At 40.4% G+C, this 22,535-nt stretch overlaps 1 protein-coding gene across 2 annotated transcripts in view; it reads left to right on the forward strand.

The window, feature by feature from the left end:
• LOC119140660 (small conductance calcium-activated potassium channel protein 2-like) overlaps positions 1-22,535 on the forward strand; it is a 115,883-nt gene that overhangs the window by 81,620 nt on the left and 11,728 nt on the right. For both annotated transcript variants that reach the window (XM_037372174.1, XM_037372175.1), the window contains 3 exons: positions 6,251-6,361; positions 7,885-8,012; positions 18,355-18,424. In XM_037372174.1, coding sequence (XP_037228071.1) covers positions 6,251-6,361; positions 7,885-8,012; positions 18,355-18,424 — 309 coding nt within the window. The remainder of the gene's footprint in view (positions 1-6,250; positions 6,362-7,884; positions 8,013-18,354; positions 18,425-22,535) is intronic.

The following is a 22,535-nucleotide window of genomic DNA, read 5'->3' on the forward strand; positions in this document are numbered from 1 at the left end:
CTTCTAATTCTCTGGAGAACTCAAACTTCTGTATAGGCTTGCACAGCCACCAGTTAGTTGGGATGACTGTTGAGGTTGCAGCCTAAGCCTGATGGTGAGTAGAGCATGCAGCAGCCCACTAACAGGCAAAGTGTGCAGCCCTTCCCACACAAACTGCTAACACCACTCCCTGTTTGCACACCCTAGTCACAGGCGCTCTGTAGGGGACGGTTATATGTGATATCCCACATCCCATGGTTTGAACCAGTCACTGGGAGCCCAACTCCCGCCCGCCCCTCTTGCAAGACCTGTTGCCTGCCAGCCAGTCCCTATACACACACACACAGCCCAAGGGTGCCGGAGCCCCCGAAAACTCCCTCAGATAACCCCGGGGGACATTACAAAACCTCGAGCTCCTCTCAGCACACAGCAGCTACTGTGTTTGGAACTTTACCAAAAAACCAAGTGGAAATGCAAGAGGCATTTACTTTGAGGAGTACAGGTTTTCTCTGAGTCCCACATTTTTAGTGATGATCAAATGCTGTTTTCAGTGTGGCTTCTCTGGCAGTGCTAATGATTCTTTGTCTTAGATTTTAAAAGACAACAAAACCACTCCCCAAACTTAACCTTTTAGTTAAAGATTTGCAAGCACTTCTCTTTGCTTATCACTAAAAGTGGGCCCTTAATGAAATGCTAGTCCCAAATGCTTGACTATTGAAGTTTGAGTCTGAACCTTTGTCATGGTTTAACCCCAGTTGGCAACTAAGCCCCACACAGCTGCTCACTCACTCCCCCTACATGGGGATGGGGGAGAGAAGTGGAAGAGTAAAAGTGAGAAAACTCATGGGTTGAGATAACAGTTTAATAGGTAAAGCAAAAGCCGCATGCAAAAGCAAAGCAAAATAAGGAATTCATTCACTACTTCCCATTGACATATATTCAGCCATCTCCAGGAAAGCAGGGCTCCATCATATGTAATGGTTACTCAGGAGGACAAATGCCATCATTCCAAATGTCCCCCCCTTCCTCCTTCTTCCCACAGCTTTTTATTGCTGAGCATGATGTCATACAGTATGGTCTATCTCTTCAGTCATTGGGGTCAGCTGTCCCAACTGTGTCCCCTCTCAACTTCTTGTGTACCCCCAGCCTACTCGCTGGTGGGATGGTGTAGAGAAGCAGAAACGGCCTTAACACAGTGTAAGCTCAGAAATAACAAAAATAACAAAAAATAACAAAAATATCCCTGCTTATCAATACTGTTTCCAGCATAAATCCAGAACAACTCCATACTAGCTACTATGAAGAAAATTAACTCTATCCTAGCCCAAACCAGCACAATTATTTACTTTAAACCAGCACAAAAATTTACTTTAAAACAGGATAAATGGAATGGTATTGGAAATTATAAAATCTAGTAATGTACAAAAAGACTTTTTTAGAATTCTATTCTCAGAAGATACTTTGTTGCAGTTGAAATAATATGGTAATTTTATTTAGCCTAAGTTATTTAGGTGAAAAAAGGGCTTCTGCAGTATGTAGTAGTGATATAAGAAAAAAACTGGGTATATGAGCATGAATTAATTGAAATCATGTGACTGATTTTCACATGAATAGGGATATTAAAAAACATAGTGAGTATGATACCATTTAAAAATAACAGTATTTGGGTGCCAAGATTTGGGATAATTCACACTTTATAAGTATTTTTAAGGATGCTGAGATCGTCAGAGGAACCATATAGAAGTGCAGAGCACTGTAACATAAAATATTAATTGAATATGTACTTGTATTGGGTCTGGCTGGGATGGAGTTAATTTTTCCCATAGCAGCCCTCATAATGCTGTGCTTTGTATTAGTAGCTAGAAAGGTGGTGATAACACAGCAGTGTTTTGCCTACTGCTGAGCAGTGCTCACACAGCATCAAGGCTGTCTATCCAACCACCACCACCCCTCCCCCCCAAGGTCAGTAGGTTGGGAGGAGACATAGCCATAACAACTGACCCAAAATGACCAAAGAGATATTCCATAGGATATGAAATGCTCAGCAATGAAAGCTAAGAGAAAGGAGGAGGGAAGCGGGGAACTGGTTATTAAGGTGTTTGTCTTCCAGAGCAAGTGCTAGGTGGCTGGACATAGCCTGCTGATGGGAAGTAGAGAATAAATGTTGGGTTTTTTTTCCTTTGTTTTGGTGCACAGCCTTCACTTTTTTTGTATTAAACTGCCTTTAAATTGACCCATGAGTTTTTATTGATCTTATTTTCTCCCCTCCGTCCTGCTGAGGAGGGAAGTAATAGAGCAGCTTGGTGGGCACCTGTTGGCCAGCCAAGGTCAACCCACCACAGCCCTTTAAGTAGGATTTCAATGTGTTATTTCTGTAAGCTGTTAGTCATTTAAAGAATGAGCATAATTTGTTTTCCTTCAATGCACTGCAAAAAATAAGCACTAAGATAGTAAATGTATATTTTGTTGAAATGCTAAAACAGCCCATTTTTAAATCCTGAGATCTTGTCATATCTCACAAAGCCAGAGGGGTAGCCTGAATCTAGAATACCTTGCAGTTGCAGTAAAGTGTTCTGGTGATAAGGAAGATAGCAGATAGGTATAATAAACCATAGAGGTGGTTTCCATAGCCTATCAGTGACTATGTTCTACTGCTGCAGGCAATGTCTTTCATATGAGACATAAAGCTACTGTCTTTAACAGCTTTTGGTCATTATAACTGCTGTGACACTTTAAATAAGCATGAAAGTTGATCCTAAAGGCCTGGAACAATTTAAAATCAAACTGAATTTCTTTTGTCTGTTGCTCTTCCTCTAGCCTTTTTTTTTGGGGGGAGTGGGGTGGGGGGTGGGGAAGATGTTTTTTTTCTAATATTTCTTTTCTTTGGCTTTTGTGCCACTTTGCAAATAGTGAGGAAGGCACTCTATATTATTCTCATACCATGTTGGCATCCTTGCTGTGAGCAGGTGCAATTCAGTTATGCCATTAAATCCACATTTGTCCCAGAGTGTTATCCTGACTTACTGGGCCAAAGGACTTTTTTTCTCTTCCTGTTCTTGCCATATATACCCAATACACTATTGTATGGAGTAATTTTATTTTCCTCTGACAGAAACCTCCTGCATATTACTTGTTCTTTCCTGCCCTCCTTCACAAGAAGCAGATGAAAGAAGAGTTGTCTGTTTTCTGGGGAGATTCTTTCTGTTGTATCACATAGGATAGGGCAGCTCCTGCCTAGTCCTCTTGTCAAAAGTCTGGGTGCATTTCTGAAGTGCTCAACCTTAAGCTGCATTTGCCATCTTCCTCCTCTTTTGCTCTTCATGGCATGTGAGGAAGCAAAGAAATTGTTATTATCCCATTTTTTCGCTCACCTCATTAGAGAGTGAGACTGACTATTTTTTCCATGAACTTCACTCAAAGTGGGGATGGAGAATGTGGGGAAGAAGGAACAACAAAGCTAGAAATCTTGGTATGGAGGACAGGAGAGAAATGGGATGTGGAAATGCAGCAAAACTACAAGGGAATTTTTTGAGAGATTCTTGAAGGCTGTTGGGCACAGAAACTTTGATAGCTCAGAACTAATTGGACTGAGTCTTAGTGAGGTAACATTAATTTATTGAAACAATCTATCAGTGGAGTGAAATTGGAGACTAATTAATTGGAAACTTGCAAAATTCATTTGGTTCATCAATAAGTAAGTAGAAAGTGCAGATACTTTTTTTTTGCAGACAATATGTGAATAAGGATTTCTAGTGAGTTTATTTTTCTGTTTAGTAGTGGAATTTGAATTTGGAAAGCTAGATTCATAGATGTTCTGGATTTTCTGGAGATAGTAAATTGGGTATAGAGAAGGAATGGAGAGAAATGGAAGAAAGGTGTGTGACTAAAAATCTAGTAACCTTCAACTTTGAACAAGACTGCTTTACACACTAACAGCTAAATGTGGGTGAACCTGAGAGTTAAACACAGTCTCAATATACTTAATGTACTTTTAATTTATTTATTTTTTTAAAGAACCTGTGAAACTTGGTGTGGTGGATTGATCTTGGCTGGATGCCAGGTGCCCACCAAGCCACTCTATCACTCCTCAGCAGAACAGGTAGGGGGGAAAATAAGATGGAAAAAAACTTGTCAGTCAAGATAAAAGCAGTTTAATGAAGCAATAGCAAAAATTGTGCACACGGAAGCAAAGAAAAACAAAAGATATTATTCCCTACTTCTCATCAGCAGGCAATGTTCAGCCACTCCCCAGGAAGCAGGACATCAGTACACATAGCAGTTGCTCTGGAAGACAAATATCATAAATAATGAATGTCCCCCCTTCCTCCTCCTTTCTCTTAGCTTTTATATCTGAGCAGGCATCATATGGTATGGTATATCCCGTTGGTCAGTTTGGGTCAGCTGTTCTGTTTATGTCCCCTCCTGACCTCTTGCCCACACCCAAGCTTACTAGTGAGAGGGCGGGGGAATGTTGGAGAGACAGCCTTGATGCTGTGTGAGCACTGCTCAGCAGTAGCCAAAGCACTGATGTGTTATCACCACTTTTCTAGCTACCAATACAAGCACAGCACTATGAGGGCTGCTATGGGGCTCATCCAGACCCAATACACTTGGTTTAAAAAAAATACTAAAGCAGCAGAATTTTAGTAATGGTGTCATACTAAATGATAGCTGGAGCTGTGTGCAATATATGCTGTTTCTGGTTACCTGATTAATTTTAGCTTCTTCTCCTTTTCCTTAAAAAAAATTAAATATGTGATGCTGTCATTTCAAAGGAACTAGCACCTGCTTGCTTTGGCCTGTTATGAACATGCATGTCTGTGCATGTACATGAGTATACACACATACATACATAGCATAAACCAGAAACTTGCAACTTTCTCCATCTAAGTTTTGAAGAAATGGTGCTGTGTATGTGTGCTGTTTTTAATGAGAAACAGAAATACTATAGGAAAAGGTCATTGTAAACCTCAGAAAACAACTGCCCGAATTGCTCCACGACACAACACACATATAAGTTCTTACACAGAAAAGTAACAACCCCCATCCTGCCATCAAAAATATTCCTGCCCCATAAAAATTAAAAATGGAACTCTACTAAAATCCAACTGAACAGAAAACATTCCCCTGCTATCTACAGTAACCACCCCAAACTTTGAAAACACCCAACAGCCATCCCTACAAAAAGCACCAAGACAAACCCTACACCATATCCCATAACATGTCAATCCCCTCAAGCCTCAAGATAAGGCTAAACTTCCAGAGACACAGAATAAACAAAGACCACTAACATCCCACCTAAATAAACCGTAAACAACATGAAAGATACAAAAGAAATCCCTAAACTCAACAACCATTCACACTCCATAACAGACGCTGGTACCAAACCCACCACTCCATAATACAGAGACAGATTAGACGCTACTGCCAGGCCTCCTAAAACAAAACACAATGCTAAAAAAAGCACAAAATAAGTCATAGTAGTTCCTGCTTGGCTTTTCTTCAAGGTCTATGGCCTGAAAAACTGTTGTCTCAACCACAGGAACCCATAAAGCACATTCCCCACCCCCCAACATTCTATGCATAATTTTACATTAATTTATTTACCCCATATACTATATTAGCTCAGGGAATACATTCAATATATGTACCATACTCAGTATTATGTAGAGCATACCTCTCTCTTCCCCATTCTGTTCTCAGGGGATTGGCAGTCTTATCTTCATAGATAATAACCAATAACTGTACTACAACCATCCATTGGTGTACTGTACATATACTAAAGTGATTAAATACTAAATTTATGATAACTTTATCTTTAGACCTTAAAGAACATTCTAAGAATTCTTTCTTTTTTCGGTGATAAACACTAATGTACTCTTATTTCTTCTTTAGCAATTTCTGTACACTCTAGACAATTGTTAAGAACAGGGTATTCTGTATTTATTTACTAATATTCTGGGTTTTAAAATTGTTCTGATCACCCCCTTTGTTTATGCACTAGAAATGGAATGTGTTTGGATTTTCAACCCCCAAAGGAAAAAAAGCTGAACTTTTAAATAATGCAGCTCACCAATTATTTTGATGCCTTGGCAGTTTACTAGCCTGCAATTGCTGACTTATTTTATTCTGAATTGAAATAGCTGTAGCATGTTTATCAGGGAACAATCACCTGATGCCTGCCATAGTTCTACAGCAAAAGAGAAACTTCTATTAAAAACCCTACAAAATGCAATAGTAACATCTTGGGGGTTTGTTTTATTGTTTTCAGGGTGCTGGGTGCACTGCACTAGTGGTAGCTGTGGTTGCAAGGAAGTTAGAACTTACCAAAGCTGAAAAACATGTGCATAATTTCATGATGGACACCCAGCTAACTAAAAGAGTAAGTCACACTTTATATTCACAACTGAAAAGAAAACGTATGTTAAATTTATTTCTGCATTTGTTTTAAATGGTGTCATACTTCATTCTCTTATTGAACTTTTTCATGGGTGTGTTTTTGCAAGGCACTATGTGGAGGAACTGAATGCCCAGAGCTTCTCTTCGAAGTTGAGGGTAACAGCAGGTTCTGAGAAGATTTTGAGGATTTGAATATTCTTTAGAGAGCCCTTGCAGCTGGAAGATAATTGATGTAACCAACAGTTAAAAGCTGTGAAACTAGACTAATATGTTAAACTGACAAATTTTCATGCAGCATATGAGAAGAATATATATAATTTTAAGGTTTATTCTATTCAGCTATCCTTCCTTCATATAAATCTAAATATCAGTTCAATAGTGTATCCAAATGGTGTTTTGGTATTTCAGACTCATGAAACTCAACAGAAATGAAAAGCAAACAAAACAAGCAACCAAATATTGAGATGTATTTCAGATCACAAATCCATTACACACACAGTAGAGAAGTTTCCTCACAGCCTGAAGATAGCCACATCTTGTGGAAATGCAAGGACTAGAGATCTTAAAGAAGTCTCTAAAAACTGATTCTGCTTCCACTGAAGTCAGGACCAAAGTTCTCCACTGCTTTTATGGTTTCAAGGCTGGGAGCTCCTGCTGGGAAGAGCCACTGCATAGCATTCCTAAAATGTCTTTACCTATATATTGGGTTACCTCTGACACTGCAGTGACTGGCATGATAGCCAGATGGGAGAGAAAATACAGATCAATAACAAGAACTGTTTGCCTGTGCAAGTAGCCTAGTAATTCTGTCATTAATCAACATTGCATTGAAATTCCTTGTCTATTGCTTTCAAGTATTCTTGGGAATATTGGAGGGCCTAGGAAGGAACTTTAGGTATTCTTATGTTAAACATTTTATAGAAAGCCTCATTTTAAAAAAAATCAAAGCACTCATAAAATAGAATACTGGGTACATTTATTGACAAGTTGGTTTTTCATCTCCTCTAAGAATGATAAGAAAGAAACCAGAATAAGGAAAAATATAAAAACCAAAACAAACAAAAAACCTAAGAGCTCTGAAAATTTATAAAACTGTTAAATAGCTAAGAGAAACAAAGGTAATAATGATACAACAGGAAAGAGAAATGTTACGGTCCTATAAAATGCATCTAGATAATTGCCATACAGATAAGAAATTAATAATCCTTCACTGTAATTTATATTGTCATAAACAACAAGTGGTCCTAACTCTTTTCAAAAGGGAGAAGTAATTTCCAGATGCAAAGAGAGCTTGTCCCAATATCACTTTTATAAACAACATGGAAATTGCTCAGCAATCCCTTTGGTCTGATAACAGCTTTCTGACCTCACTGCTGCAGCTTCTTCATGTACCCACTTACCACAGTTAGGCAGTCTTAAGTGCTTTAGAAAGACGTTAAATTAGAAAAGATAAAAAAGAACATATTACTATTTTTGTCAGCCTGGTGTTTTTCTTTTACAAAACAGGTGAAAAATGCAGCAGCCAATGTACTCAGGGAAACATGGTTAATTTATAAAAGTACAAAGCTGGTTAAAAAGATAGACCATGCGAAAGTAAGGAAGCATCAACGAAAATTCTTGCAAGCTATTCATCAGTAAGTACAATTTTACTTCATTCTCCCTGTCCAATCACTCTCTCTCTCCTCCCCTCTCGTTATCTTTTCTTATTCTCTCTTTCTTGTTCTCATTCTGCCTCTTGTTCTCTCTCATTCCCTTGCTGTATCTCTTCCTATTTCTCTCTCATTTCCCCTTTTGCTCTTTCACTCATTCTCATTCTCTTTTTTATTTTCTTGTTCTCTCTTGCTCTCTCCCCCCCTCTATCCATCTCTGTTTTTTCTGTCTAAATATCTCTTTTTTTCTCTTTCTCATTCTCTCTCATTCTTTATTGTTCTGTATTTTTGCTCCTTTTTCTTTCTCTCTTTCTTCCCCTCTCTCCCTTTTTATCTGTCTCCATCTCTCATGTGCCCCCCTTCATTCTCTCTCCCCCTTCCCCATCTTGCTCTCTCTCCCCCCCTTTCTCCATTTAATTATCTCTGTTTAATTCCCTCTCTCTCTCTCTCCCCCTCCCCCTGGCTCTATGTTTCTTTCTGACAAAACCCCGTGCTCTTCCCTCCCACAGCTCTCTCCTTCACATTGTCTCGTGTTCTGTTTCTTGGCTTCTCTCAATTTCTTGTTCTCTCTCTCCCTCTTCCTCTTTGTTCCTCCTTCTCCCCTCTTTTCTGTCTCTTTTTCTTCCTCTCTTGCCCACTTCTCTCCCCCTTCCCTCATCATCACTCATTCTTTATTGGTCTCGCTGTCTCTGTCTTTTCTCTTTTGCTTTCTTGCTCTCTTGTGCTCTCTCTCTCTCTCTCTCTCACACACACACACATTTTCCCTCTCTTCTTTTCTTTCTCTTGCACATGCTCTTCCTCCTCTTTGCATGCTCTTCCTCTCTTGCACACACTCTCCTTCCCTCACACATGCACCTCCTCCCTTCCTAGAATTGTGCTCTTGAGTTTGAGTTTTCTTTTTCTTTCAGAGTAAGACAAAGATAAGGTTTTACTGTAGTATCTATTTAGAAAAGAAAATACTCTGGTTATGTGCAGCACAGGGTAATGCAGAATTGTTGAGAGTGTTTGTAGGAGTTTTCTAAGTCACAACCAGATAAAATTGTACAGTGATTCAGTTAGTCTTCCTTGGACTACACTGGGAGAAATAAAAATACTTTTGTCTCTAGCAGCCACAGACTCGTCATAAGGAATATCCAGGATCCACGCTGATATTTGTCTGTTCTATATGAGATGCCTATCCAGCCTATGGCAACCTTTTCTATGACCTGTGAAATGGGTTTTCCGTGACATACTGGGGAGATGTAGACTGATTAAGGTTCATTTTGAACTGGTGTTTTGATAATTTTGAAGTATGGATATGTGTGTGACCCAGGCTGTGAGGAGAGCTGGGGGCAGCATCCAGCTGACCCACCTACATTCCTGAAAATGATTCCTATGTGTCATCTTGCATAAAAGAGAGGAAGGGAAGGCTAGGTTATCAAATTTCCTGTTAGTAAATTGAAGATATCATTGGTTCTCTGTCTCATAGCAATGTTGTAAGGACTCAGTAGCTAAGCTTTGAAGACATGAAACATTCTACAAACCTTAATTTCTTTATCATATTTAGCAAACTTTCAGGGTTAAATGTTATTGTGCTCTTTTAGAAAAACTTGATACAGTAGAGTCCACAAAAGCTGAGGTATTTTTGGGTAGATAAAAAGGTTTTTTTATCAGTTCTGTCATCCTGCTTAGCTTAAAGGATTGGGAGGGTGAGAAGAGTGGTAGGGGTTGTGGGGTAGAAGATGGCATGTTCTGTATGTCCTTTGCTGGACTTGAATCCCTGATTGCAAAGGTTACTCCATAGCATTTTAACCTTGCTATTTATTTTATGTGTGTGTGTGTGTGCATGTACATACACTTGTGCATGAAAAGAGGGATCTAAATTAAAAAGTATAGGAGGTTTGATCTGCAGCTTTAGATATTCACCCCCAAAGAGCTTCACAAGATGTAAAGTGATAGTCTGCATCTACCTTAAATATTTATTAATTGGGGGGTGGGGGTGGGGGGGTGGGGGTGGAGAAGGTGGCACCAGTCATATTTTCCTAGCTGTACCAGCCAAACTTTAAACATCTATGTTAATAATACATTTCCCTCTGTCCTTTAGCACTTTGCTTCCCATTCCAAAACTTGTTGTATTTAATCAAGAAAATTGGATAATTTTCTCAGTATGCTGAGGAATGGGCCATGGATAGAAACATTGCTCTAACAGTCTTCTTTCTTCCAGCTTCAGAAGAGTATTGTGTACAATTTGTTTTCTCTCCCCTTGTATCTTTGAACTTTTCTCAAGGGAACAAGGGACTTCATAGTAGCAAATGGCTCTCTTCCATCTTTCTGAATTCTTAAGTTTTTTTGTTGGTTCCCCTCCCTCACCTTCCCAGTCATTGGGCTGGAGACAGGAATAAAAGGTGTGAAGTTTCAAGGCCAATTTTATACAAGAAATCAGAGTAATGTCTCAAAGACACAATCACATCCCTAAAAGGTCTAAAAAATAGTCTGTGACTGCTACCTTCAGCTGGTCTCAGTCTTTTCTTTCTTCTTCATGCATATTTAATAAGACGAAGGTGAAATCAGTACTCTAAACAATAATATTAGAAGACATTTTATATATTGTATAAAGAAGAAAATCTGAAGGGGAAAATTAATGGGAAGGTTTGAAGGTACCATGATTTCCCTCATCATGAACATGAGAGAATTAGATTCTAAATGTGGTCGCTACTGACTGGAAGCAATAGCAACTCCATAGAACTTTTCACCTGCTGAACAGAGCCCACTGTGCTCATTCAGTTGTTTTAGTATATTTTACAGTTTGTCTTCTTCTGTTTTGTCTTTTTCTTTCAACAAAATGAAAATAGAGCTCGGAAGTAAGTTGTATGAGCTGTTCCTTCCTAAATTTGCCAAATTTACCTCTGTCTGCATGCAAAAAATAGTCGTTGTTAACTTCAATGGTCTGATTGCTGCCATGGAAACACAATCCAGAATCATGATCTTGTGCCATGATAAGTGAAGTTCATAAAATCAAATGTTTCATATTTCTTTGTAATGTATTTAAGAACAAAAGTCTGCCATTTTTATTTTAATCTGGCTGCTGCAGCTAAAAATTTACCATTACCTAGAGATATATGTTTTCCAGTCTGTGCCAGGTTTTGGATTGGTTACCATTAGGTATTATCACATTGATGTCAGCTGGTACTTTTTTTTATTTCTACAATAAAAATGGATTGCTCAAAATTTTAAAATTTGGCATACTAACTGGAAAATAGATGTTTCAGAAAAAATATTAAGAAAAGCAGAAAAATTCTACATATTCTACAAATTGTTTGAGAGAGTACTCACCAAAACACTAGGATTATCATTCTCTAGTCAAATCATTACATGCTTATATCTGAGTAAATATTTTGTTCTGGGACAGAAATGATAAAACTCATTACTTTGGAGGCTCCTCCATAATATTTGCTTTAGAATACCTGCCGCTTGCAGCCTCTGAAAGCATTATTTCTATAAACTGCATTTACATTGTGCTCTGAAGTAAGCCTCCAGGGGAAGAAGAATGTATGACATTCCAGTAACAAGCTGCTGGAATTTCAATTTTATATGAACAATTCATTTCTACCTTAACAGAGTTATTCCCACATATTAAGAAAATTACTTCACAGCATTCTTTTTCATGGAGGTTAGCCTAGATGTGAAAGGCAAATGTATGGTAACTAAATATCTGACACAAACTTCTGATTTTGGAGTATCTCCCCAAAGGCTTTTATTTAAAAAAATTGTAAAAAAAACCCCAAATTGATACATTGTTGAACTTAACAGTCTTCATCTGCTCAGAATTTAAGTGGTAATTTGTATCCATTTCCCCCAGTTTAGTTTGGAAAAATAAATATCCCTGAACAGGACTCTTTCCCAGCAATTCTGCATCCAGGTTAAAATAATTTATACCAGTTTTGAAAACATCAAGATATTTGAGATGAACAGATTGGTTGGCTTCCAGGAGTTTAAGGGAATAATCCTGATCCTGTTACCGAAATCTCGGAATGAAGAACTTATTGACACCAACGTGATGTAGATAAGCAGACACTTCTTTATTAACGGCCGGGTGCGAGTGAGTCTTCTCACGATCAACGCACACCAAGTTTCAAAATCAGACACCATATATAGAACTTATTCATACATATTCATTAAGTATTCATGCATAACCATGATATTTCCCGTAAATCATTAACATATTCTCCTCCTATATCCGATTCTGCGCAGTAGAGCTTAGAAAGGTCTAGAAATGGGTCTGGGGTACAATTTGGGTAGGTGGTATATGAGTCGGTGGTCGCGATCTCCCCCTGCCAGAATTGCCTTTTACTAAAGTTCAGGGTTTCTTGGCAGGTAACCACAAGCTGTTCCAGTCGACTCTCCCCAGTTTCCATTAATCTTATATTCTGACATTTCAATACACTTTCTACATACAGAAGACTAGTCAAATACAAAGAAACCTTTCAAACCCTAAATTTATTACCTAAGTTTTAACAATGATTCTAGCCCATTCTTCTGGCCTTGGTACGGGATGTACAGAGGATCTCATAGCAGCTTTTACTATATAACTATAAGTTTCATTAAAATATATTTCTTATCCTTCTATATTTCTATTTTATAAAATGATTTTATAAAATCAAATAATCAATCCAATAAAGTCAATCAATCTTAACTTATTAGCAAATCTGTAACAATCCAACTAAAGGCATTGGAAGTTTTGTCATTAATTTAAATAGGGTCAGAATTTCATCCCCCATATTCAAAACTGTCATGGTTTAAACCCCAGCTAGCAACCAAGTGCCATGCAGCTGCTCACTCACTCCCCGCCCCACCCGGATGCGATGGAGAGGAGAATCAGGAAAAAGGTAAAACTCAAGGGTTGAGATAAGAAAAATTTAATAATTCAAATAAAATAAAATTATATCAATACTTCTACTACTACTAATAACTACAATAACAACGACAACAACAACAATAATAATAATAATAATAGGGAAGGGGAGAGGAATAAAATCCAAAGGGAAGGGAAAAACACCCAAAAAATGCACAATACAATTGCTCACCACCCGCTGAACGATGCCCAGCCAGTCCCAAACAACAATTGACAGGCCCCAGCCAACTCCCCCCAGTTTACATACTGAGCATGATATTCTATGATATGGAATATCCCTTTGGCTAGTTCAGGCCAGCTATCCTAGCTGTGTCCCCTCCCAATTTCTTGTGCCCCTCCAGCATTCTTGCTGGCAGGGCCCAAGAAACTGAAAAGTCCTTGACTTAGTATAAACATTACCTAGCAACACCTAAAAACATCAGTGTGTTATCAATGTTGTTCTCACACCAAATAAAAACCACAGCACTGCACCAGCTACTAGAGAAGAAAATTAACTCTATCCCAGCTGAACCCAGGACAGTATTCACCCCTTATTCCATACCATTCACATCAGGCCACATTTTCCAATACACAGTCACCTTTCTTGTCTTTTACTATAAACACACAGATATCATTCCCTTAGTCTATGGACCATCCCTCTAAAAATCCATTGAGTTCATTTAGTCCATGATGTCGGGCTCCATCCATCATAAGTCTTTCAAGTCAGGAAAGATGGTGCGAGGTGTTGGATTGGTCCATGTTGAAGCCAGTTCTGATTCTATCACTGCCGCACTGATTCAGTTTCATTAAAGTTCATTCTTCATTAATGTGGTGATCGGAAGTCAGGTTCAGAACTCCAAATCCAGAATGGCAGACTGGTGCTGCAAGGTGCCCAGTGCAATGAAGGGCATACAGAAGTGATAATATACAGTGTTGTATAGCAATTAACATCACACAATTTAATTAATTGGCTATTTTTGCCCAGAATCAAATTCCCTTGAGGGATTTGAACTTCCCCATCCTCCCTCATTACCCACCAAGTGCACCCAGGCCCTTCAGCAAAAGCAATCCCATGGATGGGTTTGCCTTTGCCTGAGGCAGGAATGACGCAGACCATTTTCCCTAACATATTTTTTATGTGCATTACAGGAACTTTATCCCCTTCTACAATACATAAAAGCTTTGATTGGGTAGGACCAGCTCAGATGTCAGATCCTCTAGTGTTGACTAACCAGATGGCTTTTGCTAAGTGTGTATCCCAGTATTTGAAGGTCCCACCACCCATTGCTTTCAGTGTAGTCTTTAACAGTCCATTGTATCATTCGATTTTCCTAGAGGCTGGTGCATGACAGGGGATGTGATATACCCACTCAATGCCATGGTCTTTGGCCCAAGTGTCTATGAAATTGTTTCAGAAATGAGTCCTGTTGTCTGATTCAATTTTTTCTGCAGTGCCACATCACCATAAAACTTGTTTTTCAAGGCCCAGGAGAGTGTACCAGGCAGTGGCACAGGATATGTTTCCAGCCATCCAGTGGTTGCTTCCACCATTGTAAGCACATGGCACTTGCCTTGGCAAGTCTGTGGGAGTGTGATACAGTCAATCTGCCAAGCCTCACCATATTTATATTTCAGCCATTGTCCTCCATACCACAGAGGCTTTAACCATTTGGCTTGCTTAATTGCAGTGCATGTTTCACATTAATGGATGACCTGTGCAATAGTTTCCATGGTCAAGTCCACCCCTCGATCACGAACCCATCTATATGTTGCATCTCTTCCAATTGCCTTGTCAATGTCCCCTTCTCTAGAAATCAATCACAGCTGCTTGGCTTCCCTACCCTCTAATTCCAAGCTATCACCCCCATTATCCCAACATCAAAGCAACCAGGTGATAATGTACTCACCAGGATGACGGCTAAAATCTTTTTGCATATCCCACAGCTCATTCAGGAATAGGGATCAAGTCATTACCTCTTACTCAGCCTCTTCCTCCTGTTCCTGTTATGGCCCTGCTTCAACCTTCTTTACTAAACGAGCTGTTTTCCGTGTCCGTTTCTTCTTCTGTATAGGAGTGACTGATACTGGCATGGGTTAGTCCTCTGCATCACTCATCACAGGGGTTGGAGTAGTTGTAGTGCCACTTGTCAGATTTTGAGTAGCCACAGTCACCAAGATTTGAATAGCTACAGCGCTTGTCACTGGAGTTTGGGTACCCGCAGTACTTATCACCAAAGTCTGAGTAGCGGCAGTGCCTGTTGCAATGGTTTGAGTAGCCACGATGCTTGTTGCAGTGGTTGGAGTAGCTGCAGTACCTGTCATTGGGGTTTGAGTAGCTACAGTGCTTGTCACAGTGGTTGGAATAGCCGCAATGCCTATTGCTGGGGTTTGAGTAGCTGCAGTGTTTGTCATGGCCATTGGAATAGCTGCAGCTAGTCGCTTAATCCTCAACAAGGTTTGAACCACATTCAGCATTCCCAGCAATAGAACCAGGGCCACTAATATGCTGGTCTCAGCATCCCAAGGATACTCAAAATTTTTCAAAAGCCTTAAATGCTTCTGTAATTGGCCTAGAGGAGAAGGAGAAGGTGTAATGAGATAGACTGCATGACTGACTCTCCAAAAAGGAAAAACCAGAAGCACAATTATCTGTAATCCCTGCCAGAGGGCGTTCGAAGAACAGGGGCAATGGCAATGCTGAGTACACAGACCAGATTAGTTTTACAACCAGCGAGTCTGTCATATCATAAGCAAGCACTATAAAGTACAACACAATGATAACTTTAACCCTGGCCCCACGGACCATAAACAGCACCACAGGGAACACATACTGCAAGTAAAGTACGTAACGCAACCCTGACATCATGGGCAGCAACTTTGACAGCAAAGAAAACAACATTGTGGCCAGCGATTATTAAACCAATATAATGAATATTTATATCAATTTTGTTCTAACACACTCTAGTGAGAGCTGTCTTTATCTCAACCCTTCAGGCCCCACACTGGGCAACAAAAAGGACTGTCGTGGTTTAAACCCCAGCCAGCAACTAAGTACCACACAGCTGCCCGCACACTCCCGCCGCCACCCCCCCCCCCCCCCGAGGGATGGGGAGGAGAATCAGGAAAAAGGTAAAACTCAAGGGTTCAGATAAGAACAATATAATAATAATAATAATAATAATAATAACAACAACAACAATAATAACAACAACAATAATAATAGGGAAGGGGAGAGGGATAAAATCCAAAGGGAAGGGGAAAAAAACCCAAGTGATGCACAGTACAATTGCTCACCACCTGCTGACCAATGCCCAGCCAGTCCCCAAGAAGTGATCAGCAGGCCCTGGCCAACTCCCCCCAGTTTATATACTGAGCATGATATTCTATGATATGGAATATCCCTTTGGTTAGTTCAGGTCAGCTGTCATCGAATCGTAGAATCATTTAGATTGGAAAAGACCTTTAAGATCAAGTCCAACAGTTAACCTAACACTGACAAGTCCACCACTAAACCATGTCCCTAACCACTGCATCTACAAGTTTTTTAAACACCTCCAGGGATGGTGATTCCACCACCTCCCTGGGCAGCCTGTTCCAATGCTTGACCACCCTTTCAGTGAAGACATTTTGCCTAATATCCAATCTAAACCTCCCCTGGTGCTACTTGACACTGTTTCCACTTGACTGATTGCTTGTTATCTGGGAGAAGAGACCTACCCCCATCTGCCTTACAGCCTCCTTTCAGGTACTTGTAGAGAGAAACAAAGTTCTTAATGAGACTTCTTTTCTCCAAACTAAATAACCCCCATTCCTTCAGCCACTCCTCATATGACTCATGCTCCAGACCGGCTTTATTGCCCTAGCTTTGTTGTCCTGTCTGCGTCCCCTCCCAGTTTCTTGTGCCCCTTCAGCCTTCTTGCTTGTAGGGCCCAAGAAACTGAAAAGTCCTTGACTTAGTATAAACATTACTTAGCAACTAAAAACATCAGTGTGTTATCAACATTCTCATACTAAATCCAAAACACATCACTGCACCAGCTACTAAGAAGAAAATTAACTCTATCCCAGCTGAAACCAGGACAAAAAATTTAGAGAAGGCAAAACAATTTTTCACATTAGGGTTTGATTGGAGCACTTTGACGCATACAAAGCCTTGAACTGAAAAAGAATATCTCCTTTGCAACTACTGTGAATGTACTATATAGGCTGGCAGTGGCATGGAGTTCTTTTGTGCCATTGCAAGAGTTTTAGTTTTTGCTTTACAAGAACAATTTTATATGCTTTTGTGCAGTCATGTTTTCTTTATAAGTTATATATATAGCTAAGATGATAAATGAGAACTAGGCAGAGTATGTGTTAGCAACCTATGTGCCACAAAATGCTACCAACCTTATTTTCATTTGAGAGTTAACCAAACGGATGGCTTGATTGCCTGTTGAGCTACTAGTAGACTGCATGGCATCTATGACATGTTTTTATGATTTGATTTGTTGGTTTTGAAAAATGCTATTTCTTACTTAGAATATCCACCAGAAAAATCATTGAAAGTCCAAATAATTCTACCTTAGGAAGCATTTTTAAAAACCACTTATACTTAAGAGATAAATTGCTTATTTTTTAAAATCACATCTAAAAACCACTCCTTTAGTAGTTAATCTGAAAAACATGGAGTTTGATTCAGGGAACACATAGGAAAGTTCAATTACATATCTTTCAGAGTATGTGCATCACTACTTAATAATAATGCAGTTAGCTAAGCATTAAAGAGAAAATATACCCTTGATTCTTTCATAATTTTTACAGCAGTCTAGTTTAAAAAGTGCATTGGGAAAGGTATGCCTAAATTCACAAATATTCAGAGCAGTAAGAAAATTAAATGTATTGGCAAGTATGTTGGTTATTTAGCTGCTGGTCAGATGGAAGTTCTGTTTAAAGTAATAAGAAACTCACTTATCACTGTAATTCCATCAAGTTAAAACACCTGCTAATCCAATCCATTTCTGACAGAACAGGGCTAATACCTGTATCTAGTCATGTAGGCATGGGAAGATTCTTGATTGCTACAACATTAATGACAAAAAAGCATTTGTTCTGTTTCTTCCTATATCTACTTGTAATGATACTAAGGCTTTTGAGAAATGTTTTGGCTTTCTTTCATATAGTCTGGATAAATTTTTATCTCCCTGTTATCTCCTGCAATTTTACCCATGGCAAACAGTACTCTTAAGGACATGATATTTCCTTGCTCTTTTTCTTTTGCAATGTTGAAGAGGCATGCTTCTTATTGTACCAGACAGACACATGACCAATTCTGACTTTATACAAAGCTCTTGAGGCATTGTCCATGCAGTTATCTGTTCTTGTAAGTTTTATGCATGCTTTTTTAGAAGTTTTAAGATGACCGCACAGGTACACACATGCACACACAAAAATCTGACTTAAAATTCCACTTTTTAGATTAAGAAGTGTAAAAATGGAACAAAGGAAACTGAATGATCAAGCCAACACTTTGGTGGACCTGGCAAAGGTTAGTAGGCAATTATTGTTGTTTTGTGTCAACATTCATCCTTTCCAAATGAAGAGGTCATAAGTGAAAAAGTTATGAACTATATATGCAAATATCATTAACAAATTTGTTAATTCTAGAAAATGAAAACATCTTTTTGGGGGTTAACATTTATTAAGTGAAACATCTTGTTTATGGCTCTGACCAAGGTCTGAATGTACCTTTAATTTTTTGAACATTTGGAAAAGATTTCATAACTAAAGGGCTGATCCTGAGAGCTGCTGAAACAGACTCCAGTGATCATTGCAAATTCTTAGGATGAACTTTGACTAGGCAATGTTTGTGTAGTCTTGTATAATAAAAAGGCTTCTTGTATGGAGACAGACTATGCTGTGAGGGACTGTAGTTCACAGGCCCTCACATAGGCTGAACTTCGGGGTTTTGGTTTTCCATTCCTGTTCTCTTATGAAGCAGTGACTTTAGACAAATAACTTTAGATCTGTATTTGTTACAAATTTTTGTAATGAATAATAACTTCACACTTTGCTGATATATTATAAGGATTTGTTATTCTTTTTAAAGCCATTTGAGATCAACTAAAAGAGACTATTCAATTGCAAACTGTTAGTGGAGAAATATCAAGCCAGGTCCAGCAGTCTGACAGAGGTGAGGCTACTGCAGCTCCATGCCCCCTAGGTCCAACCATTAGCAAAGCTGAAGATATATTCCCGGTAGTCACACACACACACAGATGACATATAAATAACATATATACATGGCTGGCAACACAGATCACAGACAAACACACACATAGCACTCACATGAACACAAAGAGCACCAATGGCCTTCTGCTGCTCTCCTCTCTGGATGAACAGGATCACAGAATGGCTGAGGTTGGAAGAGACCTTTGGTGGTCATCTTGTCCAACCTCCCAGCTCAAGCAGGGCCACATAGAGCCAGTTGTCCAGGACCATGTACAGATGATTTTTTAATATCTCCAAGGAGGGAGACTTTACAACTTCCCTGGGCAACCTGTTCCAGTGCTCGGTCACCCTCACAGTAAAAAACTGTTTCCTGATGTTCAGATGGAACCTCCTGTGTTTCTGTTTGTGCCCATTGCCTCTTGTCCTGTTACTGGGCAAAACTGAAAAACGCCTGACTCCATCCTCTTTGCACCCTCCCTTCAGGTATTCATATACATTAGAATCATAGAACCATTTAGGTTGGAAAAGACCTCTGAGAGCATCAAGACCAACCATTAACCCAGGACTACCAAGTCCACCACTAAACCATGTCCCTAACCACTGCATCTACAAGTTTTTTAAACACCTCCAGGGATGGTGATTCCACCACCTCCCTGGGCAGCCTGTTCCAATGCTTGACCACCCTTTCAGTGAAGACATTTTTCCTAATATCCAATCTAAACCTCCCCTGGTGCTACTTGACACTGTTTCTGCTTGTCTGATTGCTTGTTATCTGGGAGAAAAGACCTACCCCCACCTGCCTACAACCTCCTTTCAGGTAGTTCTAGAGAGTGATAAGGTCCCTCCTGAGTGTCCTCCTTTCCAGACTAAACAACCCCAGTTCCCTCAGCCACTCCTCATAAGACTTGTTCTCTAGACCCTTCACCAGTTTCATTGCCCTTCTCTGGATACGCTCCAGCACCTCAATGTCTGTCTTGTAGTGAGGGGCCCAAAACTGAACCCAGTATTCAAGGTGCAGCCTCAGCAGTGCTGAATACAGGGGGACAGACAATCACTTCCCTAGTCCTGCTGGCCACACTGTTTCAGATACAAGCCAGGATGCTATTGGCCACCTGGGTGCACTGCTGGATCATATTTATCCAGCTGTCAACCAGCACCCCCAGGTTCTTTTCTTCCAGGCAGCTTTCAACCACTCTTTCCCAAGCCTGCAGTGTTGCATGGGGTTGTTGTAACCCAAGTGCAGGACCTGGCACTTCTCCTTGTTGAACCTCATACAATTGGCCTCAGCCCATCGATTCAGCCTGTCCAGATCCCTACCCTCAAGCAGATCAACACTCCCCCCCAACTTGGTGTCATCTGCAAACTTACTGAGGGTGCACTTGATCCCCTCATCCAGATCAATGATAAAGATATTTAAAAGGACTGTCCCCAATACTGAGCCCTGTGGAACACCACTTGTGACCAGCCACCAGCTGGACGTAACTCCATTCACCACCACTCTTTGGGCCTGGCCATCCAGACAGCTTTTTACCCAGTGAAGAGTACACCCCTCCAAGCCACGAGCAGCCAATTTCTCCAGAAGAATGCTGTGGGAAAATGTGTCAAAGGCTTTACTAAAGTCTAGGTAGAAAACATCCACAGCCTTTCCCTCATCCACTAGGCAAGTCACCTTGTCATAGAAGGAGATCAAGTCGTCAAGCAGAACAGGCCTTTCATAAACCCATGCTGGCTGGGCCTGATCCCCTGGTTGTCCTGCACATGCCACATGATGCCGTTCAAGATGATCTGTTTCATAACTTTCCCCAGCACCAAGGTGATAAGCCTGTAGTTTCCCAAATCCTCCTTCCAGCCCTTCTTGTAGATGGGCATCACACTGGGTAACCTTCAGTCTTCTTGACCTCCCCGGTTAGCCAGGACTGCTAATAAATGATTGAAATTGGCTTGGTGAGTAATTCTGCCAGCTCCCTCAGTACCCTCAGGTGGATCCCATCTGGCCCCATAACAGACTTGCCTGTGCCTAAGAAGTGGTGTAGCAAGTCGCTAACCATTTCCCTTTTGGTTATGGGGTCTTCATTCTACTCCTCATCTCTGTTTTCCAGCTCAGGAGGCTGGGTGCCCCAAGAAGAACTGGTCTTAGTATTAAAGACTGAGGCAAAGAAAGCATTAAGTACCTCAGCCTTTTCCTCATCCTTTGTCACTATGTTTCGCCCCTGCATCCAATGAAGGATGGAGATTCTCCTTAGCCCTCCTTTTGTTCCTACTGTATTTCTAAACATTTTAAAATGTCTTTTACATTAGTAGCCAGTTGAAGTTCTAGTTGGACTTTGACCCTTCTAATTTTTTCCCCTGCATAACCTCACAACATGTTTGTAGTCCTCCTGCGTTGCCTGCCCATTCTTCCAATGGTCATAGACTCTCTTTTTTTTTCCTGAGTTCCAGCCAAAGTTCTCTATTCAGCCAGGCCAGTCTACTTCCCTGCCAGCTCGTCTTTTGGCACATGGGCACAGCCTGCTCCTGCACCTTTAAGATTTCCTTCTTGAAGAATGCTGGGCCTTCCTGGACTCCTTTGTCCTTCAGGACTTTGACCCAAGGGACTCTGTCAACCAGACCTCTAAACAGGCTAAAGTTGGCCCTCCGGAAGTCCAAGGTGGAAGTTCATCTGACCCCCCTCCTTACTTCTCCAAGAATCGAAAACTCTGTCATTTTGTGATCGCTATGCCCAAGACAGCCTCCAACCAACACATCACCCACAAGTCCTTCTCTGTTCACAAACAACAGGTCTAGCAGGGCACCTTCCCTATTTGGCTCACTCACCAGCTGTGTCCGGAAGATACTTCCACACACTCCAGGAACCTCCTAGACTGCTTCCTCTCCACTGTATTGTATTTCCAGCAGACAACTGGTAAGTTGAAGTCCCCCACAAGAACAAGGGTTAGAAATCATGAGACTTCTCCCAGCTGCTTATAGAATATTTCATCTGCCTCTTTATCCTGGTTGGGTGGTCTTTAAAAGACCATGATATCTTCCTTGTTGGTCTTTCCCCTGATTCTTACCCATAAACACTGAACCCTTTCACCATCATTGTCAAGCTCTAGACAGTCAAAACAGTCTCTGCATTGATGAGAACCCCCCTGAGCCTTCTCTTCTCTGGGCTAAACAGTCCCAGCTCTCTCAGCCTTTCCTCATAGGAGAGATGCTCCAGTCCCTTAATCATCTTTGTGGCTCTGTTTTGCACTGAGAGGTTCTGGTTTGTTATGATCCCAGTAAGAAAGGCACTTAGGCTCTGTAAGGTATCATTTAGAATGCTATTTATCTAACACTATAAGGAGAGAATACCATTCCTTTAGATGCTGGGAATCCTGAGTGGTGTAGCGTTGAACAGGACTCCAACCCACATGCAGCATGCAATGCAGACCCTGTCCATAGCC

The sequence above is a fragment of the Falco rusticolus genome, chromosome W, assembly GCF_015220075.1.
Source record: "Falco rusticolus isolate bFalRus1 chromosome W, bFalRus1.pri, whole genome shotgun sequence".
Classification (NCBI taxonomy): domain Eukaryota; kingdom Metazoa; phylum Chordata; class Aves; order Falconiformes; family Falconidae; genus Falco; species Falco rusticolus.